This window comes from Melopsittacus undulatus, chromosome 9, assembly GCF_012275295.1.
Source record: "Melopsittacus undulatus isolate bMelUnd1 chromosome 9, bMelUnd1.mat.Z, whole genome shotgun sequence".
NCBI classification, from domain to species: Eukaryota; Metazoa; Chordata; class Aves; order Psittaciformes; family Psittaculidae; genus Melopsittacus; species Melopsittacus undulatus.
In genome coordinates this window covers 37,664,453-37,690,679 of record NC_047535.1, presented here as the reverse complement: position 1 = coordinate 37,690,679, position 26,227 = coordinate 37,664,453, and the positions used below count along the sequence as shown (strand labels likewise).

At 46.6% G+C, this 26,227-nt stretch overlaps 1 protein-coding gene across 1 annotated transcript in view; it reads left to right on the top strand.

The window, feature by feature from the left end:
* The first annotated feature begins 225 nt into the window (after nucleotides 1-225).
* CACNA2D2 (calcium voltage-gated channel auxiliary subunit alpha2delta 2) overlaps nucleotides 226-26,227 on the top strand; it is a 206,819-nt gene continuing 180,817 nt past the window's right edge. The window contains exons 1-2 of the mRNA XM_034066070.1: nucleotides 226-398; nucleotides 24,572-24,653. Coding sequence (XP_033921961.1) covers nucleotides 274-398; nucleotides 24,572-24,653 — 207 coding nt within the window. The 5' untranslated portion in view covers nucleotides 226-273. The remainder of the gene's footprint in view (nucleotides 399-24,571; nucleotides 24,654-26,227) is intronic.

Sequence of the window (26,227 nt, the reverse complement as noted above, 5' to 3'; positions counted from 1 at the left end):
GGCGGGGAGGAGGCAGGGCCGGGCCGGGCTGGCGGCTGCCCGCCTATTTGAGGGAAAGTAGCGGTGCTCGGTGCTCGGTGCCGTCCGTCGCGCAGAGGCAGCCGCGGGTGAGCGGCCGCAGGTCGGTGCCCGCAGCCGCAGGTCGGTGCCCGCAGCCGGCCCGGCGCTGCCCCCCTGCCGAGGACTTGCAGCGCTCGCCGCACGAGTGGCGGCGGGGGGAGCCGCCCCGCGGGGCCGCCTCTGCCCCTTCCCCGCCGCGCCGTTAATGGAAACATGGCGATGGCGGCTCCGACCGGCAGCGCGGCGCCCGTCGCCCCGGCCCTCTGCGGCCACCTGGCCCTGCTGCTGCTCCTCGCCGTCCCTGCCGCTCACGGCTACAGCTTCCCCCAGCAGCACACGTAAGTGCCGGGACCCCCGGCCCCGCGGCTCGGCCCGGTGCGGTTGCACATCGCGGGGCCGCCCCGGGGCCTGCCGGCGCCGGGCGGGGGAGCGGCAGTGGCGGGGCCGCGGCGGGCGCTGCCGGTGCTGGCGGCCGGCGCGATGCTGTGCCGGGCCGGGCTGTGCTGGATGCGGTCTGGCTCGGGGGTCTCCTTCCGCTCCCTGCGGCCGCCGGAGCGGCGGAGCGAGGAACGGACTTAAAGTTGCTGGAAAGCACAAACTTCCCCGGCGGGTGCCGGTGTGCAGGCGGCGGTAGAAGCGTTAATGTGGCGAGAGTGGGGCAAGGCGAAAAAGGACTCGCATCCTCCCCTGCTCGGTTCAAGCACACAATATGGTACCCACAGCCGGCCGTACCCACCGGAGTTTGAGCATAAACTAATCATAGATGGGTAGTTCCACAGGCTGTCCGAGCCGGCGGTGCTTCTCCCTCTCTCTGGATCGGCAGAAATTGGCTATGATCTGTTAAAAGTCAGAAAACAGCTCATATGGGTGAGGGGGTGGGGGACTGGAGAGCCGCTGCAGGAAGGATATAAATAGATTTTCTTTTGGAAGAAAGCGAGTGTTTTGGAAGTTAATGTTTGGGAATATTTGCTAACACGTTCGGCTCTCTTGCATACCGTGATAACCCTGAAGCCCTCTCCCTCTCTACGCATCCATGCAGAACCTTGCCGAGATGTGTTTTAAGAGGCTGTCATCCCGGTTATGAAATGCTGAGGTTTGTTGACACAAAACTGAAAACAAAAATCCAGACGATTCAAAGTAAAGGCTGCCACCATGTCCTTCCAGCCTGCGGTTCTGAAGGTGGGGGAAAGCTTTCAATGACATAGAGTTAATAATAGCAGTGTTGCCCTTAACTTTGAGCTGCCCCAGTGGATGTGCAGTGGTTTATGTCGCAATTTTCTTGTCATTTTCGATTTGCTTAAGGATAGAAATCTGGTTTTTATGTATATGTCATAGGAAGTCTTTTTGAAAGCTTCTTCGATTCGTGTCTTTGATCTCCAAGTACGTTTTTACAGGCATGTAGTCAGGCCTTCTGAAAAGAAGGCTTATCGGCACAAGAACCAGTGTTGTTTATTGGGAAAGCTGTAGCTTAGCGAATGAATATCTGGCTTCACCGGAGGCACGGCTGTTTGCACTCCCTGTTTGATCAGAAGCGCTGCCCATTCAGATACAGTCTCTATGGATTCTTATGGTTTGTGCATCCCTATTTCAGAATATCTTTGACTTCTGGGCTCCCTTTCCTTGCTCATGTAAATACAGAAATCTTTCAGAATAAGACCCTGAGAAATGTCTACCTACAGGGGGAGGAGAGGAAAAGGAACATGTCAGTTTTCCTTCAAGAACCACAGCCTGATGGCCTGATCCAGTGCTGCTCTCACATGAATAATCTTTACTTCATGAGCATCCCTGTAGAAGCAAAGGGGATTATGGACACGGTGAAGCACAGATAAAGTTTGTGGGATGGTTTTGGTATTTCAGCAGCTTTTCAGGGGCTGTAAGTTGTTGCTTTCTCCTTTTAAATTCAGTATGCAGAATCATGTTGTAGAATGAATCTGTCCTTGGTACTGGTTTACAAGTCAGAGCTGTGTTTTCTTTCTAACTGCAGAAAGTTTCTCAGAAGGTTCCTATACCAGAGGAGACATACATGAGAGGCATATAATGTGTCAGTAATGCATTGGCCTTCCCTCACCCAGACTGATCATTATCTGTATTATTTTAATCAACTGTGCCAGGATTTTAGCCAAAGCACTTTTATTCAGGTAATTTGGTGGAGTTTACTAGGATAGAATTTTGTTTGCTCTGTGCTCTTATCTGTGATCTTACCAGAGTGGGTCTGATCCTGCACTGAGGGAGCAGGAGGAGTAAAAAATAAACCTGCTGCCATTCATGATTCCTTACAAACATAAGGAATGGTCCTGAAAAGGCCACAGTTGTGTGTGTGCCTCAGGTGGGAAGTAACGCTGTCTGGCTGCATTCGGAGAAGAGGCACAGAAGGGATGCAAGACCTCAGCCTGACCTAGTGTCGTCGTGCTCGTTTCATTCCCCTTATGAGCTGTTTTGTGAACCCAGAGAAGAGAAGAGTCGGGAATGGCTGTTTGATGGGATGCACAGTTGCTGGGCAGTTGGCTGGGTTAACGCAGCAGCGTGTGGGCTGAAATGCCGTGCGAGTCTGCCTGAGGGCTGCTGTGATGCCTTCTCGGGAAGGGAATATTTAATGGGAGCAGAGTGCAGTGGTGCCTGGCACCAAGGCTTGAACAGCACTCCTGGACTGACTGTTCCCCCGGGTAGTAACCTGCGTGCACCCTTGTTTTTAAAGAGGCTGGATATAACTTAAATCTCTTTGGAAGGTTTGTTGGTCAGAAGCTGAGTGGAGCTGATGAGATGGGCTGCTAAATTCTTCCCATTACAAGCCAATTTTCTCCTACTTTGGACAATACACCCTTGTGTATGATTCAGAGCATTGATTAGAAACCTTGTTTGGAGGTTTTCTGTGTAAATCACTTAAGTCATCTGTCACTACAGGACTCAAAAATGAGGCTGCTTTTTTAAGCAGCCCCAGAACTGTTTCATTCTGACAGGCAGCAGACTGAACGATTAAGATATTTTTCCTAAGGGGAGGAAGAAGGAAATAAAGAGCAATTTACTTGAATTGTTTTATTTTTGATTACAATTGTATTAAGTATCAACAGAGGTTGATTCTTGGTTCTGTCCCTGATAAATCGCTCATGTTCCACATTATCTCTCTCCTCCCGGGTAGCATGGTTTTAATCATCTTATGCTGAGCTAAGGAAGGCTCGGCTCAGCCAGTTGTCCAAAGGGGAATTTCTCATTGAGATTTAAAAAGCAAAATTCCAGATTGGAACAAACCCATGGGGGCGGGCGTGTTGGGTGATGCTCACTGACTGACAAGGCTCCTTTTAGGAGTGGTCACATACCAGAACATGCATCTGTGTGGTCAATGGGATTAATAGCTGTGGAAAGGAAGGCTGCTGGGTGTAGTTAATTTTCCTTTTAAATGAAGTCCATAGAGGGATTCCTGTGGCAGCCCAGTAACATTCTCTGCTTTAATTTTGGAGAGATTTGGTGCTGAATGATTGAAAGCCTGGTCAGTCAAGGGAGTCCTGCACCTGTATTGCTGTCACCTCCCGTTAGTGGGGATTGTGTGCGTGTGAGCACTGGAGAATGGTGCTGCTTGTACGGCTGCCTGGGAGCAGAACAAACCCCCTCCTCACTTTGCAGAAAGGCTTTTTGTCACTTGGACTTGGAAGAAAATTACCATCTGCTGGAGGGTGGCAAGCCATTTGCTTCTTGTGAAGAAGCAGGTGTGTGCAGAATGCTGCGTGGCACCGGGAGTCTTGACTTCACCACTGACTGCTCTGCAGGGCAGCTCTGACCCACCAGGCAGAGCAGAGAGGGATGTCTCAGGGGAAGGCACCAGCCTGGCAACCAGGGTCCGATCCTGCCTCTCTGCCGTGAGATTTAGCTCTTGTCAGGTGCAGGCAGCAGTTTTGGGCAGCAAGCTGGAGATGATACCAGTGTTCCTGTTGGATAGTGGGTAGTGAAGGCTCCTGCTGAGAGCAGTAAGGCCTAATAGGTGCCCATCACCACTGGAAAGTGGGCTTGAGGCTGTTTCTGCCAAATTAATTGCTTCTTTGTAGCAGGTTGATTTGTACTGGTGTCATTTCACCCCAAATGAGTTTAATGATGCTTGTAGTGACGGCACATCTGGGCTAGCAGGACTTGAAATAAATAACTCTATTAGGACTGGAAGCTTTAGGGTTTGCGAGATGCCACATACAGGAAGCCCCTTCTCTTGCTCTACTGCTCAGCTGCCATGCAGTCAGAAAATCTCTTCCAGTTATAGGTTTGATGCTTGGGAAGGGAACTTGTCTGGAAAGGAGCAGCAAAGAAGTGCAGATATGGCCCTGGCTTCTACACTCGGCAGAGCAGAGAAACAACTCCCTGGGAGGGTCATTTACCCTGTGAGTGACTGAGATAACGTCACTCTGTTTCTGGGAGGGCTGAGCAACCTCCATGAGAACTGGTACACAGTGGAGGCACAGACACACAGTGTCCTTGTAACAGCCCCACGTGGGCTGTACATCAGTTGCAGAATCCACTTTGGGGTGTGCAGGGGCACCCTGAACTGCCCCGAGGTAAAAGGACAGCCTCAGGGAGAGGAGCAGAAGGTTTTTAAAAGCCATTTGCAGTGTTTCTTTGGCATTTAAAGGAATTTTCTCCATTCCTTCTACCATTCTTCAATGCTTCCTGCTCAGGTCTCATTCACATAGTGAAAGGGCAGGCATTACAGAGCAGGGCACTGCACCACTTTTGTCTTTGTGACACTTCAACACCATACCCTGCCTTCAGTGATCCCCTTAAAGACTGTGGTTTCAGGAGCTTGAGTTTTTCAACTGTATACATTGAAAAACAGTTAATTCAAGTTCTCTTGGGAGAGCATGTGGGTTCTCACTGAAATCAGCAAGGCACCTGCATGTAGACCTGAGGGTAGAAATGGGCTTGTGCTTGGGGTTTGACAGGCATCGTTCAGAAGCTTCATTGTAAAGCAGCTTTGTGTGTGTTGTATGCATGTGTGCAACAGCCCCTTAAAAGCTGAATGTGGTTATGTAGGGGCTAAATGGAAACCTGAACATTTATCCTTGAACGAGCTTCCTGGTAGTTGGCTTCAAAAGCCATCAGAAAGGCTCTTGAGGGTTTAAGTGCTGGGGCATCTGCACACTGCAACGTTGTGCATGTGCACAAATCGTACAATTTAGACAATGCTTTTTTCAGCCAACGAAATACTCATGTGGCATGAAATAAAAGAAGAAGTCATTACCAAGCAAAATACTGGAGTGGAATATTCAGCTCGAAAGGAGAGTATCTGACTCTTTCGATATTTACTTTTCCAGGAGCCTCTTGAAAGCAAAATGTGTTTTGTTAGCAGAGTTCTTTTTCCTTTCCAGGGTTCTGGTGGTACTTTGTTGCTTTTGAGCTGTTCCTGTAACCCAGGCTTCATCCTCACATTTATTATTGCTGGCTTGCATGGAGAATGGGGTTGTACAAACTGTTATTACTGGAGAGTTGCCTTGGGTCAACAAACTATGTGCATGTGTTTCTTTAGGCTTAATCATTTGATCTATTGGAGAATGCACGTGGATTTTCTTTGTAACTTCTGACAGTTGTCCTATGACTCTTCTGGTTCTGTCTCAGCTGTTATCTTTTGCTTATAAATACAGTAAGAAATAAAAGGCATTCACAGAGTCCCAGACTGGTTTGGGTTGGAAGGGACCTTAAAACTCATCCAGTTCCAACCCCTGCTATGGGCAGGGACACCTTCCACTGGAGCAGCTTCCTCCAAGCCCCGTCCAGCCTGGCCTTGAGCACTGCCAGGGATGGGATGTTTACAAAGACCAAAGGATTAATTCTTCTGCTGTAAATTGTTTCTCACATTGACTGATGTGTGAGCAATTGGCATATCCACCCAGATCAGCTTGTGCCAGTGAAAGGGCTGCATGGGCAGGAGACACCAGGATCTGAATGCAGACAAGCCAGACAAACGTTGCATGGTCTGTGGGTTCTGTATCTATTCATTAAGTGTGCAAGGTCATTGTTCTTGCCTGTGGTTAGAGCTCCTTGGAAGCTGCTCCATTCTAGTGGGACAGTGCAGGAGCTGTGCAGAGCACACCTCCTGGGAGCATGTGAGACTGCCTGCCTTTCAGTAGACACAAGATATGGCCTTCCCCCATCACTCCTATTGAGGCTGAGGCCTCCAGAGGAGGTACTTGCTGATAGTAATCAGATTGGGTGCTAAATAGGGATATAAGGTATTTAATGCAGTAGTTCTGATTGTGATAAAGCCTTGGCTGCAGCTGCCAAGACAGAGGTAGTATTTGCATCTCTCTAATGAAGCAGGTGCCTTTGTGCAGTATCACCACTGAAGTGTGTGGAGTTAAACCCAAGAAGTACAGGGTGCAACATGAGTTTTAGCTCTGGTATGTGTAAAAGATCCTGGAAGATCTTGAATGAAGGAGATCTTTAATGAATGAAAATTGAGATCTTTATGAAATGAAAAGGAGATCTTTAATAAGAATGTCTCCTGACCTCCACTTCCTCCTCCCAACCACGGTCCTCCTTGCATTGTCCAAGAGTGGGAATGGAGCTGCTCTTTCCATGGACCAGGTTGGAGCTACTTTTGCACCAGTGGGTATCTTATGACTCCACTGAAGCCCTGGGCAGAATTTGGATTTCCTTGTGTTCTGCTGGTGCCAAAACTGTTGTGCTACCCGGTCCCACACTGACACTTGGGGAGTTCATGAATCAGTATGGGTTGTGCTTACAGTGAGTATGTGCATCAGGATGATAGAAAACCTGGAGTGATGGATTACAAGAGGCACGTTCATTTACCTGACAGAGGTTGTCTATCTTGAATTATTTATGAAGCTTCACAGCACGCTAGTAAATTTTGTAAAAGCAATGGAGTCCTGGTAATGTGAACCTCTTCACTGCAGCTTTGGTAGCAGAGTTTTGCTGGGAGGGTTCAGGAGGTGGGGGATGGAGGAGGAGGAAGAAATCTGCAGCAAGTGGAGAGATAGAGAGAGACTGCTGTTTTCATGTGCAAATGATGAGGTGTGCAGAGCAATGAAGTGCGAGTTAGATCATGCTGTGCATTGGAGCAAAAATCTGTGCAGTGTTAGAAAGCAACTTATGCTCCAGGGAAGGTGGGGGGAAAGATGGGGGGTACAGGCACAAGGAGAGAGCTATGTGAAAGTCTTGTGACCGCAGTCCTGGCAGCTGCCCATGTGTAGGAATGGTATTTGCAGGGGCAGTTTTGTTAAAGTATATGCTCACTTTGGTGAGGTTTTCTCATCCAAGTTGCACTAAGTGAAGGATGAAGTCTGAGTTGCCCAGGCTTGTCTGTGTGACACTTGGTGATGGGAAGGCTTGCAAGTGTGCAGAGCACATGGCTGTTGACCAAAGGCATTTGCCTGGGATAACCTGGAAGATGTGTGTCTCACAAGAGCGTTAAGTCAGTGTTATCCAAAAGGGAGAGCAAGGGCAATAGGAGACTCACTTTGTTTCCTGCAGGAATACCCTTTCACAGCTAAGATCAGTGATGTGGCAGGCACAGTGCAGGTTCACGGTGTAGCTGCCACTGCATACCTGATCTGTGGATAAATAGAGCCTTCCTCGAGCTTTCAGGCTTCAAAGCCTCTTGGTCTTCCAAGCACAAAGAAAGTTACTGCTTAAACTGTTAAATTGGTGGAAAGAATTGGGAAAGAGTGTTGTATCCATCTCCACTGAAGTGACAAATGAGGATATGATTCTTCTTACAAATACTAATGCCTTTCAACTCACAACAGAGCTTGTCCTGAAACTTTTCTCTTGTCACCAGCTGCCAGCCTGGTTTGCTGTCAGGCTTCCTTTCTTCTCCAGTGGACACTTAATATTCTGTAGCCCAGAAGAATCCCATCTCTGAAGTCTGAGTTTGCATTCATTCTTCAAATAAGAAAGCAAACCAAGGGGCATATTTCTAAATATTTTTCAGAGCTGACCTTATATAAGCCACTTATGCTTCAAAAATGTATAATGCTCTCACCAATTCGATTTCTGTTGAATCAGAGATGCACTTGTATTTGAATTCTCATCTCTATTAAATTTCATGTAATAATATCTTTTTATTGTGGCCAGTGAATACTTTCTCTACAGTGTGACACAGGGAGGGTCGTGAATGCAGTGCTTTGCATTCCTAACGGATGCTGGGTTTCACAGGCAGATTTTTGGCAGCTGTAACATGGACACCAAAATAGAGACAGACTTAAGCCAAGCGAAGCGCCTAATATTCAACTCTATCAGGTGTTGAAGATTGAGTCAGATTCTGAGCTGTGAGTGGTTGAACATCTTTTTATTGCTCCATAACGAAGTCAGTAGACCCAGGAGGAGCCAAAGTACCATTTCCTCATGTCTGAGGTAGGCTTATAAATTAGAGGTCTCTACTCAGTGTTCACTGTAGTGTCACATCCTTGGCATCGGGGCTGGGGCAAGTATTGTATGGGCTCATGCGCTTCCAGGACCTCTGCAGGGGGAGGGATGCCCATTGTCTGGGTACAAGTAAACCTTCTGCAGCAGCATGTCATGAATACCAGGGGAGAAAAGGGTGGGAGAAACTGTGTTTAATTATTCAAGACCTGCAAGCTGAAAAGGGTTTCAGGACAGTGAAGTAGGTATGCTTTGCAGCTTCAGGGCCACTCTGCTTTCCCCTCCTCTCTGCTGCTCTGGGAAGAAAGGTAGATCACACAGACATGGAGAAAAACCCCAGTATTTTTCTCTTTACCAGCTCTTAGGGCTTTATTTATTCTGGGTTTGTGTGAAGTTTTGTTGGTCAGTGACCCAGCTGATCACAGTATTTTCCCTCCTGCAGAATGACAGCATTTCCAAGAGCACAGCCCAAAAGAGCATCAGCCCAAAGTGGTTACTCTCTGTGCACAAGGATGCTTTGGTGCCCCTCCTTGGCTGCATGCTGGGGGACTGCTCGTGACTGAGCCATTCTTCCTGGCATTGGGTTTGTTGCGATGCAGAAGAACTTGCTGCTGCCAGTCATGCTGTGCTCTGCTAGAGTTATGTTGGGTTTAAAAGCTGAGAAATGTAAAGAAATTATTCAAGATACTGGGCCAAATTCATCCCTGATGTAATGATGGGATTATGCTTTAGGCCTCTTGTCTTTCAACTGTTAAATGTGGTGGTGGTTGTAGTGGTTTCTGATGTGATTTTTATTGTGAGATGGAGAAATGCAGCACATCTAACACATCTACTATTTGCTAGTGCTTTGGTCCCAGTTTCTAAATAACCCCATTTAGCACCTGCCTGCCTCTTTGGCCTGGCACCAAAAATGTGTGGGCACTTCTGACATCAGTACTGCCTTTTTACCCATCATCTTAAGGCTAAATTGAACCTTTCTGTGTCACTTGCTCCTTGCTTGTTTATTTGTTTTGATCTAGTCTTTAGAGAAAAATCTAGCTGTGTTTCACTCCTACTGCTTGCTGGGCCTGGGGCTCCGGTGAGAAGTGGCTCCTTCCACTTGGGAACCTCATACCTTCAACTTCCCCATGCTTCCCTTTGCTCCCTGGGGATGGAGCAGGCAGGAATGGAAGGGCTGACATCTTGGCATGAGGCCTCACTTCATAGTGGTGGCTGCTGTGCTACCTCATGCCATTTCCCCCTCCCACAGCTCTGTCCTGACAGCATTGCTCCTGCTGTGTTGCCTCAAACAGGCATGGTGTTACCAAACTGGAGGTGAGGCTGCTCTGTGTGGAGCACTGCCTGTGACAATGCTGGTGTGTGTGAATCTTCTTTTCCTGCCTTTCTTCTCTTGACACTGCTCCAAGTGGAGCCTTGTGCTGAAAGCATCACTTTCTTGTGCAGTTTATGAATGTGATTATGTGTGATGAAAGCAGCCTTTTCTATTTTATAAAGGCCACTCAATAAATGTCATTTCTTTGGTGACTGTTAGGCAGCTGAGTGCATGACTGCCTTCTCATGGGGAGGTGACAGCCAGACCCCATCCTGTTCTCTGGAGTCACAGCTGGCTGGTGGAAGAGTGGGTTTGCCACTTGCCAGGAAGAAAGATGTGGTGTTTTGATGGTAGTTTGCATAATAGTCAACTTTCATTCATAGTTAAATCTACTTATTGCTGTGTTTGTGCATTTCAGTTATTATTAGATCCCACAAGATAGCGTGAGGTTCTTGTATGCCAAGTTTCTTCCAGAGAAAACCAAGCAGCTGCGGAAATGAAGGGTTTAGTAAATGGTACCTGTTCTTCTTATGGAGGAACAGCAGAGTGATTGCAGATTGCTGAGCTGCAAAGGGACCTGCTATGGGCTGCCGGTGAGATGTTCCAGCTGGGGTCACAAGTAATGTCTATACCTGCAGTTTCTCTGCTTAACAATGTATGCCCCTTGTTGGGTGAAGGATTCACGTGCTTTGGGGCTGGGTGGAACTGGTGCTGAGAGTGCTGTTCCATCCTGCACCAGAGCAGCCAACCAGCAGTACTGGCTGAACTGCAGCTTGTTGAAACCTGAAGTTTGTGCAGTTCATTGCACTAAAGTCCAGATCCCAGGACCAAAGCCAGGACTATTCTGAGTGTATGTTATTTTTTGTCTTATTTTCCATGTGAAACTAACTTTGTTTCTTTGCTTGGCTACAATATTTATTACAACATTGTTTCTCTTTTTTTTCATTACTGCAATGTTATCTTCTAACAGTTCCTAAGTAGTGGCCTGCTTGCATTACTGGCAGTGATGTATAGTTAATCCTGAATGCAGATAGCTGTGAGGAATCCAGACAGGCTTCAGCCCATCGTGGTATACCGGTGAGGGAGAAAATTAGCTTGGAACTCATTGTCTGTTAAAATTGCTCCTGTGTTAATCTTGCTGTGATACCACAGCTTCTGGCAGTATGTAGGTTAGCAAGATGCTTGTGGCTGAGAATGAGGGCAGGTTCTCACTTTGGAAGAGTCTCAGCAAAGACCTTGTCTTACACCTTTGCTCTGAGGAGATTTAGGCTGAGGAATCTAGCCCATTTTCCCATTGGCAGGCCTGTCTTCCAGGAGTTCTCTTATCCCCAGTTGATCTCCTGCCCTGCTTTCTGTCCACTACATGTTAAAAGGTGGCCAACCTGCCTGTCTTGCCTAGCATCAGAAGCAAAGCTGGTGTGCCTCAGGCTTGTTCCCTGGAGAGAGAAGTAATTCTTTCATGGTGCCCTTGGGATTGTCCCCCTCCCCAACCCTTCCCACTGCAGGTTGAGCATCTTGTCCTGTTCTCCATCTTTCACTCTTACAATGGTTTTTCACATGCACTTTGTAATAGCACTTGCACTTCCCCATTGCTCATTTTGCTGATGAAACTAAGGCTTTGGAGACTCCAATATGTCAGTGGTGGTGCAGAAAATGCAACTCAGATCATGTAATTCCTCCTTCTCTGTTCCTCCAAATAAATTCATGCTCTTCCTTTTGGGATTAATCTTTCTTTTGCTACTTACAAATGAGACATCAGATTGAGCTGCAGTAACAGAAATATGGCCAGGAGGATTTGGACTCCAGGGACAGTATCTGTCCCTCTCTTTGGCCTTGGGAGAGTGGGAACTGTCCTTGTGGATGACAAGCTCCTCTGAAGGACACTATTCTCTGGCAAATGCCTGAGCACTGAAGCTTGGGCAGTACTGTTCTTTGCACAGTTAAGCAGAGGGTGAGAGGGCTTCCTGCCGAGTTCTTGGGGTGACAGCATTGGCAAGTTAAATGGGTGCTTTCTGCTGCAATGTAAGGCCTACATTGGCTGCTTGTGCTGTGGAAGTCACAGTTAGGCACCTTTCCCAAGAAATGCTCTCTTTAAAATTACATTTTTGTGCTGATGATGCACTCAGGATTAGTTCTGTTGTGCTTATTGCCTCCTTGTGACAGGCACTCACCAGTGGGACCATCACTGAAGGAGCTGTAGGGCAGTAGTTCCTGACCATCCCATGTACATTTATCCCCTCGGACGGTACGTGAGACATCATCTGAACATTTCCCACTCCATGTGTGTGTCTCGGAGAGAAATTCTGAAGGCCATTAAACTGGGTAATTTACATGCTTCTTGAGCCTGTGCCTAGAGAAATATATTTCACAGGTAATTTCAAATCTCTTGGCGTGTGGAAGAAGTCATTATTCTAAATAGAAAGGGGCTGGTGATGTCACGGGCCCCATTGAGAGGACCACATTAGAGACTGGGATTTTTCTTTCTCTCACACGCATTCTATTCACAGGGCTTTCAGATGTCAGATGCTTTTGGTTTTCATGTTGATACTCATTTAGAAAAGTAGAAGAGAGAATTATGTTCTAATCTTAAATTTCAGTTACATATGAGCATACTGGTATAGCCATAGCTGTGTGGGTTTCCTCCTTTGGTGTTCAAGAGCTGTCTTCCAAGGGCAAACCTCAAACTTAGCATCAGGAGGCTGAGTTGCAGTTTTGACTCTGCTCCCAAAAGTCTGTCTGGATTTGAGACTACAACTTCACCTTTGTAGCTCCATTCGATCCTCCTGAAAAAAACAGAGGATATTTTTGTCAGAAATATTAGGATTTGACAGTTTAATGTTGGTCACTGTCTTCAGAATGATGTTTGATGAGCTGTTGTGGTGTCTGTGATTTAACTGTGATGCTGCAGTGGTGGCTGTGGTAACTGTGACAGCAAAAGCAAGGTTGTGGGTGCACTGCTGGCTAAATAGCTTGAGGGATATGGTGAGGGACACATTTGTGCTGAGGCTCCAGAAGACTTTCTTGGTGACCCCTCCCTTCCCAAAGGGCAGACAGCTTATTGCAGTGGTATTTGCTTGCAGCAAAGGGAACTCCCGTGATGCTTGGCACAGCATCCTTGTTCCCAAAGGTGCACATCATCCTCTTTCAATGGGGTCCTCTAGGACAGGAGGTACATCCTTTCTGGTGTGAAAAGCCGGCTGTAGCTGGAGATGGGGAAACTGAGCATCTGAGCATGTATAGCAAATCCTGTAGTACCTTCTGAGTATTTCTAGTGTGATTCAGCCACCTCCATTTCAATATCCTTTATATCCTTATATCCTTTTCAAAGGAAAGGTGGTGTGCATATGCTTTTCCCTTGTGTAGGGAGCAGTGTTTGTCCCAGCTGGATGGGAAGAAGGAGCGAGTAGGTGATCTCTGAAGCTGACAGTTTCATCCCTGTTGCTGTAGTGCTCCAAATGATGTGGCAGCACTGGGACAAAACCAAAGTGGGCTTCATGGTTCCACTATCCCTGCTTCAGAGCAGGTCTGTATGCCACCTTCCAACAGGAGAGGTTTTGCAGACAGCTTTTAGATGTGTATCACAAAGTAGTAATGTCATAAAGGTAATGGCATAAAATGCAGTAAACTAATACTTATTTTTTTAATGGTCTCCACTCCCACCCCTTTTTTCTTTCATTGCTGAAAGGGACTAACACAATGAAGAGCTTCTCCAGATGAAGGCGACTGTATGTGAAATAACAGGGGTCTGGGTGCTTGTCTGGGGAGAGATGCAATGAGTGAGCATCGTTAAGTGCTTTATAATAACAATGATTACCACCCTCTCTTAGAAGCCAGGAATCTTTCAAGCAGGGGAGTGGTGTGGAGAGGGGTTGTTTGAGAGGGAGGGATTTAAGCAGATAGACATCTAGTGACAGTGACACCCAGAAAGCTCCTTAGGAATGTTGCAAATGATGCTATGAGAGGCTACTCCAAAATCCCCAGGAGACTAAGATTAACATGATTAGAGGCTGAAGAATAATGGCAATAGCTGCCCCTAAAGAGCTTTTGTAGCAGGGGGTCTTTGTGGCAGAGGTTAATGATCTTTTCTTGGTAAGGAGAGAAGTTGTAGATACAAATTCAGCAGAGGTCTGCCTAGGCAGTAGTCCTCTATCACTCCTTACTATGGCTTGTTTCAGCGATTAGATCAATGTTGTGTTTCTGACCAGCTGAAATCTGCAGTGGGAAGGGTGGGTGCTGAAAGCAGTCCTGTGGTTAGTGAGAGTTATTCAGTGTGTCATTTCCAGCTTGGCCATGTTTGTGTTTTGCTCAGCTCTCCTTATAGCATGGCTCTTCCTGGCATAGCAGCATGGCTGGGTGGAGTACCTTGTGTGAACAGGAGCACATTGGGAAGCTCACTCACATCAGGGGCTCTAGTCAATCCTTATTTCCTGGTTGCCACTATGGCATAATGTCTCTCCCTCACCCTTAAAACAGATAAATGAGAGATGAGTACCGTGTATATATTCAAAACTCCATTCCAACCATCAGGGTATGGTGATCCTTTATCATGCTTTGTCCCATATCTTGACCAGACTCTGCACAATGACCTAAGCAAGGGGAACTGCTTTGCTTTGTCCAGGATCTTACTATTTGCATAGCCAGGAGGTGCTCTGTTGTGAACTATGCTGAAATCTTGCAGGAGCCTGCATCAACTTCAGTAGTCCTTCTGTTGCTCAGCAATGATACAGGAGCACAGGGCAACTCATAGCATTTAATCCCAAAGCTGTTTGCATATGATTTAGGTGGCAGTGTACTGGTGGCATGATACAGAAACACTGCCTGGGCTGTTGTCTTCCAGCCATCCAGACTGGTGCATTTGAGTGACAGCTTCAGTATTTCTCCAGGCTGTGCAAAAAGCTCTCCCATCTCCAACCAGAAGTGCAGGTCCTGCGAGGTTGTGGCTATTTTGTCTTCTGGGGTGTTTCAGCCTTCCATCTGGTGGTGAGGATTTACTGGAATGAACAAGAAGATGCAACAAACTATCCTGCTTCTCTCTGGCTCCCAAGAGAGTCATGAATTATACAAAGAATAAACAAATAACCTGATATGTCTGTCATTATATCATAACGGTCTTTAATAATTCATGCAGCTTGCAAAATCTTTAGTAAGACCTACCCTCCGTAACCTTATCTTTGCCATGGGGGATGGGATCTCTTCAGCCTCCGCTCAGATTGCATCTGTAAAACAGAAGGAATTGGTGAGGAGGAAGGTTTTATCATAACACTTCACCTGTATAATGGGTTGCAAAGCGATGTGCAAGAGTTATCAGCCATTAGGGTCTCAAGGGGTGCTGCAAATGACAGGTGGCTGCACTGGGTGAGATTTATGCAGGTAATGTACTTCATAAAACTGACACCTGTTCACTTATTTATTAAGTCTCTCTGTTTCAAGTCCAGATTTGTGACAGGCTTTGAGACGAGAAGGCCAGTTCTAATCCTGCATGACGAGAGTGCAAACATGGTGGAACCCATGGGCTTCTCTTGCTCCTGATGTGCATCAGCAAGTGTGCCACAGAAATCTAGGTTTAAGATGTAAAATTAGAGCATGGCTTTCAGAAAGCAGGGAAGCTAAGGCATGAGGTTAGCTTTGGCTCTGAACAAAACAGTTGGTTTGGGTAACACATTGCTGGTATCGCCCATACATCTCCAGTAATGGTAGCCATTGCCTTTGGCTTATTTTGGTTATGTTATGGTTCTGGAGTTGCCTCCTGGTGCTTCTGCCACCATCACACAAGAGGTCAAAGTACACGACCAGCCCATTAAAGTTCCTGTTCACAGGACCATCCCCATAGCAGCAGGAACAGTCAATCTGGATCTCCAGACATAAATCCAATAACTAATTTATTCTTGTTGTAAGGCGACCAAATTCAGCTTTGCTTATACTGTTGGGAAGTGGCTCGATTTGACTCCCGCATGGCTGAGGGCTTCTTGCTGAACTTGTTCTGTCTCCTAGTTGAAAATAGCAAGCTAGTGTACCATCTCGAGGTGCCCGTCTGCTTTCACTTACAGAACTATGAGTTGGTGGCAGTGTGCTGAGATCAGATTTATGCCTTGAGACTGTGAAGATTAATTCTTGCATGTTTTCAATGTATTTGGAGATCCTCATATGAAAGTTCTGCCAAATAACACTCCTAATGTCTAAGTATCCATCACAGGAGGCTGCATCATTGAGTAATGGCCTGAAGATGAACTCTAGGCTGATAAGGATGCAAGGAACTCAGTGATGGGGCTCATGGCTGGAAATGCCTTTTGGAAAAGCACTGTCCTCTGCCCTGCAGAAGAGACTTGCTGTGGTTGCTTTGCCATTTGTTCTTTTCATTGCTGTATCAATGCGAGGCATCGGCACATGTTTGATCAGAATGCGATGCCTGCATGGGGGCCTGTCGCAGCACTGCCGGGCAAATGTACCAGCTAAACACGTTCAGTGACTTCTCCTTCCTCTTTCTGTTGGCAAATCATCCACCAACAGATTGCAGTTTTCCTCAAGCCTACTCTTAGGCTTTAAATTATTCACTGAATTATCCTTTGGCCTCCAGCTCCTTTGCATATCAAATACTCCAGATCAGCTTTTTGTAAAGTTTGAAATGCAAGATATTTAGATTTGACATGTAGCTCTCCAAGAATAGTTATTGTGGCTTTTTGTCATACTGGGAGGGCATTTCAAGTGGGGTTCTGCAGGGATCTGCCCTGGACCTACTTTTATTCAGTGATTTCATTAATAAGTTAGGCAATGGAATGGGAAATGTGCTTATAAAACTTGCAGGGCACACTGAGCCAGGATGGGTTGGATGTGCTTTGGAAGGCATGGTCAGAATTCCAAATGATCTAGAAAGATGGTGAGCCAGATATCAGCAAAATGAAATTCGGTGACAACAAATGCAGAGTACTGCACTTGAGAGGCAGAAATTAAGTGGACAAATGCGGAATAAAGAACATCTCTGCGTAACAGTGTGGCAGAGGAGATCTTGGGAATTATTGTGGATCAGAAGGGTAAGTTTATTCTGCAGTGTCCAGTAGTTTCTTGGGTAAGGCTGGGGAAGTGATGTGCTCCTCATACAGCACTGAGTTTGGCTTCTGTTGGAGTACTTGATCTCACTTTTTGGAACGAGCCTTTGGAGTTGTAGGTAAACTTGTAGAGAATCCAGAGCAGGGCAAGAAAAATGATGAGGTGTTTAGAAAAGAGTGCAACAGAGGGAAAGCCAGAAAGAACTGAGTTTGGATTAGAAAACTAAAGAATTGAAGGGCAAAGGATGCTACAGAATAATGATCTTCCAGTTCTTAGGAGCTTGTCATAAAATTTTTCAGTGTCTGCTGTAGGTGGGATAAGTGGGAAGAGGGAGGTGAGATATAGGGTGGGTAACAAGGGATTTTTTTCTACCATGTGGTGAAAAATGGAACTGGAAAAAGGTTCTGTGGAGATTTTGGGTTCACCTTCAGCAGAAGATCTAAAGAACAGATTAGGCAATATTCCCTGCAGAAGGTTCAGGTGTTCAGATGTCCCAGTGCAACTGATGGTGGAAGAGGAATTTCCAAAGCCCCTGCCATCCCTCATGTCTATGACTTGCTCACCACCTACCCCTGTGCTGTTTTGAGGTGGAGTTAATCCTAAGTGATTTGTGCTTCTGTTTTCTGATAGAGAAATCATGTTTAAGGAATGATTTCCTATTGCCCTAAATGTCATTGGTGGCAAGTTGCTGGTTACTGTTGGTTTTCCTTCAGGTATCTACAAGAATATTTGTTAATGTAATGCAGTTTTTCTGTATAATTGCCAGACTGCTTTCCCAGCACTCCTGCAGAGTAAGAAAAGTCCCCAGTTATCCTTTTATTGCATTGTAATAGTTGTTGGGGCATCAGGCCAGGGATCAGGATGGATCTGTTGGGAGGGTTTGGCGCTTCGTTTGGGTTGGTTTGGGGTTTTTTTGCAAGACATACCCTGCTGCAAAAACCTGTAGAGATGAAGCAGATAGAAGATAGGACAGAGAAACAGGCACAGAAAGTTAATGCTCGAATAGAGAAAAGTAATTCGGTGATAGAGCTGAATGTAGAACACACATTCCCACTAGCTTTCCCCTTCATGTTTCTTAAAGATCCTTGGGACAGAGTTTTGATACTCATTCGTGCCTTCCTTCCCTCCTATAGTAATGCCAAAGATACTCTCTTACTATAGAGAAGACCAGATGATAGAGGTAAATAACGTCTTGACAAATACTAAGAAAAGACTATTCCAGCAGGCAAATTTTTCCACCCCTCCTTTACATAGACACCTATGCACATACTTTACATTAAACAAGAGTCATCAAATCCCGGTGTGGGAGGGTCGATAATGTCTGGAAGCACGGCCAGTAAGTTATTTGATTATTCTGAAGGAAAGAAGTGCTCTCTGGAAGTTGTATCTTCAGGAAAAAGGAAAGACAGCCTTTTTTCCATTGATGGGTAAGCATTGGCTGGTGGGGTTTTATAGCCTAGGTAAGAAAGGAGGCTCCGCAGGGACAGGAGGGTGCGCATACACATGCACATGTGTGCACCGACACATGCGCTATTATAGTTAAAGGATTAAGCGCCTTGAAGGAATAAGCCAATTATAAGAAGTTCCTGCACAGCAAAAATTAGACAACACAGTAATTAATAACCTTATTAAATAGCAGTATTTGGGCACTGAACCAAAGCGTATGAATCAGAGCGAAACATTCTTGGCTGAACACACTGCGTGAAGTGTAGACACTTGTACAGAACACGCTCTGTGTAGAACACAAGAAACTTTGGGGCAGGATATCTACCCAGCAAGTCGTTTTTCCTCTTGTCCTTTCATGTTTGTGTGAATCTTTGTCTTATTATGGGGCCAGGAAGGCAGCAAGAGAAAAGGACTTGAGTCTCCTATGTTTTCTTTTTATCATCCTCTCTTGCTTGCAGCCAAACAAGCGCTCTCCTAAGGCTGCTTCAAAAAAAAAGTGTCCTCAAGCAGAAAACTTAATTTTCTTTCCTCTAATTTCTCATTTCCCTGTGCTTTTCGAGAGGCCACTTGCAATGAGGCTTCTGCTCAATGACAATTTGTGTAGCTGCCTTATCCACTCTGGGTTGGCTGTAAAGAGGTGTGACTGCAGCCAGTGAGGGGTCTGTTCCCATACCCTGAGCCACCAAGGGGCTGAGTTGCAGTGGTACATGCTCAGGGTGCTGGCCACAGGCTGTCAGTGCATGGCTTGCACTGGTGGCTTGTCTGCAGATGTCTTCAGCTCCTGTATCAAAGGCCAGGACTTCAGGCTGTCATCTGTGGTGTGCACGAGTGTGGGAGGTTGTGAACCAAGGACAGCCTGTCTCCTGGCTTCCCAGGCAGCTCTCATTTGCTTCCAAAGCCACACAGCTGGAGCAGTGGTGTAGGCTCACAAGCCAGTGTGGACATGCACAGACATCTCTGCAACTGCTTTGGTCACCTAAAGTGTGAAATGTGCCCTAACCCTACATAAGGGTTGCTATGGCCAGTGGCAAGGCACAGGCGCCCATGGAGCAGCAGTGGAACAGGCAGGACACTTTGCTTCCTGGCCACGACTACAGCAGCAGTGATTTGCCTCCTGATGTGCTGCTTGTCACAGTAAATATTTTTGAAGCTCTGTTGCTTTTTTAAGCCTACTTTATCTCATCTTTAAGAAAAATCAAATATGCAAATGATGAAATCAATTAGCATTTTTGTAGTTTTCTTTGGAGAGGCAGTAATAAATGGTGGCATGTTTTCAAAAATCACTTCTGTCCCTTGTTAAATGTTGCACAGGAGGCTGTAAAATATACAGGGGAGGGAATCAAACCCGTCTTTGTCATTGCAGGACATTTCTAATGTACATCCTGAGTATGTGTGCTCATACTTGTGTGTACGATCGTTGTAGAGTTGTTAGGTTGGAAGAGTCCTATGGAGACTTCCCAGCAAAGGCAGAGCTAGCTGAGATGACAGGGATCATTGGGGTGTGCTGTGCATGTCCCTGCTAAAGAGGGGGCAGAGGATGATGGGGCTGCCAGGCTCCTTGCATGTGGTTCCTGGAGGCACAGGTCTGCTGAGTGCAGTCACAAGTACTTGCCCTCAGAGGTTTTCTCTTCACCTGTGTTAAGTCACTACAGAGGACACTGAAGTGGTACTTGATTTAAGGGGGAGACTGAGCACATTGCTCATAAAGGGAGCTTGGTGGCTTTCGGTGGCAGCACTATACCCCTGCTAGTGGCTTCCCAGTCAGTGCATCAGCTGTTTCTTTATGTGTTACTTGTAAATGCTATTTCACAAGAGCAGTAGGGCACTCCAGGCTGCCTGTACTGAGGAGTTATCGCTCTTCAAGCCCTGTAACGCCACCTGAGATGTGCAGTAATGGCCCAGGAAGGTAATGGCTGTCATGTCTTATTGCTTACAGCTTCCATAGGAGACACGCTTCAGAGAGAAATCTCCATGTTCATAATGGGATAGCAGTTTCTTTACCCTCTTCATCCTTGCTATGGTCATCTTACATCAAATTTTAAGTGCAGTGGCTGAGGGAGAGAAACAAGAGGCAGAAGGTCAACTGAGACAGAATAATAATGGGGTTTAGGTATTTTGGGGGTGGGTTTTTTTGTGTTTAATTTTAATGGTAGCTTTCAACCCAGCATATTGGAAGTGAGATGAAACCTCCATATTCTGGGATGTGGCCTACTCTGCAGGCTTCTGGTCATGGACATTATGCTAGAGGGACATAGTAATGGGTCAGATATACAGAAGAGCTCTTGCCAGTGCTGTGGTATGGGCAAGGGATGTGCTATTTGGAAAAGAAATCATTTACTACCACTGGCTAAAGCTCTTGTATAGCCATTTTAGACCAAAAACCAAAAAGAATCATAGAATAGTTAGGGTTGGAAAGGACCTTAAGATCATCTAGTTCCAACCCCCCTGCCATGGGCAGGGACACCTCACACTAAACCATGTCACCCAAGACTTCATCCAACCTGGTCTTGAACACTGCCAGGGATGGAGCATTCACTACCTCCCTGGGCAACCCATTCCAGTGCCTCACCACCCTAACAGTAAAGAATTTCTTCCTTATATCCAGTCTAAACCTCTGCTGTTTAAGTTTAAACCCATTACCCCTTGTCCTATCACTACAGTCCCTAATGAATAGTTCCTCACCAGCATCCCTGTAGGTCCCCTTCAGATACTGGAAGGCTGCTATGAGGTCTCCACGCAGCTTTCTCTTCTCCAGGCTGAACAGCCCCAACTTTCTCAGCCTGTCTTCATACAAGAGGTGCCCCAGCCCCTGATCATCCTCGTGGCCTCCTCTGGACTTGTTCCAACAGTTCCATGTCCTTCTTATGTTGAGGACACCAGAACTGCACACAATACTCCAAGTGAGGTCTCACGAGAGCAGAGTAGAGGGGCAGGATCACCTCCTTTGACCTGCTGGTCACGCTCCTTTTGATGCAGCCCAGGATACAGTTGCTTTCTGGGCTGTAAGCACACACTGAAGCTGGCTCATGTTCATTTTCTCATTGACCAACACCCCCAAGTCCTTCTCTGCAGGGCTGCACTGAATTTCCTTTTTGCCCAACCTGTAGCTGTGCCTGGGATTGCTCTGACCCAGGTGTAGGACCTTGCACTTGTCATGGTTAAACTTCATGAGGTTGGCATCAGCCCACATCACAAGTGTGTCAAGGTCCCTCTGGATGGCATTCCTTCCCTCCAGTGTATCAACAGAACCACACAGCTTGGTGTCATCAGCAAACTTGCTGAGGGTGCACTCAATTCCATTGTCCATGTCAGCGACAAAGATGTTAAACAAGACTGGTCCCAACACCGATCCCTGAGGGACACCACTCGTTACTGGTCTCCAGCCGGACATTGAACCATTGACCACAACTCTTTGAGAGCGACCATCCAGCCAGTTCTTTATCCACTGAGTGGTCCACCTATCAAATTGATGACACTCCAATTTAGAGACAAGGATGTCATGTGGGACAGAATCTGCTTCTACTATTACTTTGTAAATCTAGAAAGCTGGTGTCAGCTGTGCAGAAATCTCCTCCTGCTTCTTTGGTAGTGATACACTTTTTCAGTAGTGGTATCTAAAGCTTGTACTACAAAGCTTAGCTGGACTGTGGAAAACTGCTGGTCTGTAAGGCTGGGAGTTGAGTGCCAGGTATCATGAGGCTGTGCGATTGAAGGGAATTGCAGTCTTCCTCATGAATGAAAAATCCAGTGGCTTTTCCTTAAAATAGTAGTGCCGCTTGGGGCGGAGGCAGGGGTGGAATAAGTTTAAATTGTTACTTTTTTAAAACAAATCTGCTGACTAAATTTAAATTAATTGTAATTCCCAGCCCGACTGAGCGCTCAGCACCTCTTCTGCATATGCCAACAGAGTAACACTGATGCCTCTGTCTCCCTCTATAACTAATCCTCTCTGAAGGCTTGGCCAGACATGACATTTATGTGGCTCTGAGCAGCTGTTAATGTTGATGGATACAGCTCAACATGGGCGGTTGTTTTCCCTTCCTGTGTTGGTGTAGGTGTTCCTGGAGGGAGCTGACACTGAAACTGAGGACCTTGCATGGAGCTGGAAGTTAAGGAAAGGCATCAGCTCTGTATGTCCTCAGCAGTATCTCAGACCTGTGGCTCAGTATGAGCTTGTCATCGACAAGCTTGTTCATTGGGCAAACTGGAGGAGGGAGAGAAAAGATATTTAAAAAATAGTTTTGTTTTCTTTTTTTAAATGAATGACTGCATAAACATAACATGGTCTTGGTGAATATGCTTCACAAGATTTGTGGGTAATTTCAGCCAACCTGAGTATACATTTGATAGCAAAAAAAATGTTTGACTGGAAAAGGAAAACAACCAACCCAGCATCCCCCTCAGCTGTTTGTGACCCGTTGTCTGGAGAGGGGCTTTGGACAAGGGCCTGCAGGGACAGGACAGGGGGAATGGCTTTAACCTGCCAGAACAGGGGAGACTGAGATGAGCTCTTAGGCAGAAGCTCTTCCCTGTGAGGGTGCTGAGGCGCTGGCACAGGGTGCCCAGAGAAGCTGTGGCTGCCCCATCCCTGGCAGTGTTCAAGGCCAGGCTGGATGGGCTTGGAGCAAGCTGCTCCAGTGGAAGTCTCCCTGCCCACGGCAGGGGCTTGGAACTGGATGAGCTTTAAGGTCCCTTCCAACACAAACCAGTCTAGGATTCCGTGATCTTTACGCTGGCAATCCCACCAAGGGCTTTGCTTTCTCTCCTTTGGCAGAAAGGTGGGTTTGCAGATATTTTCACCCATCTCCACCCATGGATGTCCCCTCCTCCCCAGCCAGGCTCCCAGGGAAGAAGAGGCAGTGTTGCCTCTGCAGGGATGTGGGAATTAGCAGAAGTTACACTGGAAAACTGGGATGATTTGGTGTGTGCAATTAAATCTTGTTTTCCTCCACAGCCTTGTGTGTTATTAACTGGCATGAATTTTGCCTGTGTGAGTAACACGCATATCTCTGCCAGTGCCTCCCTCTGTCCCCCGCACCCCTCACAAGCGATGCTTCAGCTCTGTTCTGCCCATCATCTCGGGCTTCTCTCTGCATTGATGCTTCTGCCTGGGTTTTGGGCCCTGCTGTATAATTCAGAGCCCTGTGCTTCTGCACTGGGTTTCTTTGCTCCTTGATCTCCAGGAAAGCCTCTTCCCGTGGCCTCGCAGGTGGTGAAGGAGCATGTGTGCACTGCCTCGGGAACGTCTCATTGTGTGAGGAAGGAAATTACTTGGTGAACCTAACCAAAGTGCAAAGCCCTGGAGCTGGTCTGCTCCCTCCCACCATCGGTCTGCCATGATGCTGGCCTTACCTGCCTTGTGCTTCTTCCCTCTTTTCCCTGGTGTGGCGCTGAGAGATGGATGTTGCTGTGGAGAAGGCACCAGAGGCAGTACCAAGTGGTGCAGGGCAACCAAGCATTGTTTTTCCAGATCAGCTGGGAGACGGGATATTTGCATGGCCAGCAACTGGAGTCAGGAAAGCTCAGGAAAGTTCTGTGGTTAAGAAGAGGGGGTTTGTTGTTGTTTTTAACTTGGAGTTATAGCTGTAAGCAGAAATCTGTGTGGTTGGATCTATAGGAGGTGTTTGTGCCTTTTGGAAGGACTGGCAGCCAGCTTCCTTGCTGTGCAGGGGTGAGGACAAAGGAGATGCCATGTGGCAGCTCCTGGCCCTTCTGCTGCCCCGGAGGCAGCTCTGCCCACGCTGGACCTGGCAGAATCACTGCCTGGCTCAGGTTGGGCTTAGCTGAAGGTGCAAAGCTGCAGAGCCTTTAGGCACTCGATGCCCCATGCTTGGCTCCTGGCGCTGCCCAGGTCCCTTCTGTTGTGCTGCAGGGATAATCCATTGCTGCAGTAGGACAGACACCTCTGGTCCTGTCGTGGCTGTGTTTGCTGTCTGCCACACAGCCCTGCTGAAGCAGTAAGCTGTTTTCTGTATGCAACAGCGCTTCAACCCCATTAATTACTCTGGGCTTCAATAATTACCTACTGCAACTCTTTATATACAGAGTTAAAGAAACCCCAACCTGTGCTTTGCCATTTTTGTCGTACCTTTTCTTCCCTTTTCTTTCTGTGGTGTCTTGTGCATAAATTTTGAAGTCTTGAAGTTTAAAACCAGCCCCAGCTGTAATTCTCATGTTCTTGATATTCTGCCTGCACCCAGTGCTGCAGAAAGAGCAGTTAACTTAGCTGAGGGCACCTATTTCCTGCCTCTCCCTTCAATCCCCTTGCTTATCTGCTGCGTGTCAGGGCTCTGACTCTTACTCTCTCTCTTTCTCTCCCTTTCTCTTCCTCTTTCTCTCCATCTCTTGCAGTATGCAGTACTGGGCCAGGAGGCTGGAGCAGGAGATTGATGGAGTGATGAGGATATTTGGTGGAGTCCAGCAGCTCAGAGGGGTAAGCTGTCTGTCTTTTACCTGTGCTGCCTTCTTTGTGGTAATGAATGTTCTCATCTGCAGAAATCACCTACGTGAACACTTGCAATAAGTCGCTCTCTCAGCTCATTCCATGTGCAGGGTCATGGCTGGCTGTGCTTCTGGTTGCTGGTCAATTTGATGCATCTATTGAGTGTGTGGAAGCGAGTGTGGTTTGTATCTGTCTGTCTCTCAGGCTGCATGTTATTACGATCTGAGCATGTACCTGTGTTGGTTTTTTCCTATATGACTTACTAAATGCGCCTTAAATCCAACTAACCTTTCCTTCAGGGACTGAAGGCAGTTTAATTTGTGTTTGGATTTTAAACTTCTGTTGACAAAGCAAGAAATGTTCCAAGGATAATTGGACTAGCCACTGGAAGCTCTGGGGTTTGAAATATACATCACAGGTAAAACTGTAATTCTTGTTTGGCTTCTGTTTCCAAGAGCCACAAGACAAACTCCGAGCACTGATGCTGGCATCTGCCTCTCCTGCTCCCTGACTTAGCACCAGGGCCCAGGCAGGGCAGGCTGCAGGAGCCAGAGCTCCTCTTCTCTCAGCAGCAGTGCTCTGGCCTGGGTTAGGGCAGTTCCAGAACAGCTTCATTGTGGCTTATGAAGCTCATGGATTAAGGGGTCTTTAAGACCTTCCTGGATTCCCCTGCCTAGCAGTGCTGTGCTGACTTGCTGTTTTGAAATTGAGTAATTTGAAATTAGGATTATGATGTTAATCTAAAGAAAATAGGCTTCTTTAGCATGATAAATGTCGCTCTAAAAAAAGTGGGGTGTATTTGTGTTGTGGCAGTGGCATGTTTTTCTCAGATGCCAGTGATTTATGGGCCTCTTGCTGTATGCGTTACACTAGCAGCTATCCTGGCTTCAACAGAACTGTTCATGTCTTACACTGTTGGTGGTAACCCATTGCCTAAAGACAGAAGTTGCACTGTTTAGTTTAAATTTCATTTTAAAAGAGTTTAACTGAAGACTTGCAAAGCTCTTCATAGTTCATCCATTCATATTCAGATCTAGAATGGTGTGTCTGGACTTCGCTTGCATTCATTTCAACTGCAACTGAATTGATATAAACTTCATGCGCAGCATGGGAAGTGTATACACCACTTTGGTTTTAACAAGTATTTTTGACTGTATCCATGCATTTGTGCACTGCAGGTTTTCATGTTGGCAGGGGCTGGGAATCAGAGCCAGGGATGCAGGTTTTCCAGGCAGCACCTAGGTACAACAGCCAGCATAGTCTTTAACAGAGCACATCTAAACCGAGAAAAGAAGAAAAAAGAGACTGCTACTACATTTTGTACATGTCCTCTCTTACAATTTATTCTTATTAGCCTTGAGTTTTGCTCCTTTGCATGTTAAATAGGTCTGTGGAGGTTTTTTTTACTGCCATAATTAAATAGAAATTACACCTCCAATTTGCCAGCACTTGACTTCTATTGGCCAGTGAGGCAATTACAGGTAAGAGAGCTTCCCACTTCTTCTGTTTAATTCTTCTGCTAGAACACAGTGCATCACTTTAATGGATTAATACCAGATAAACTG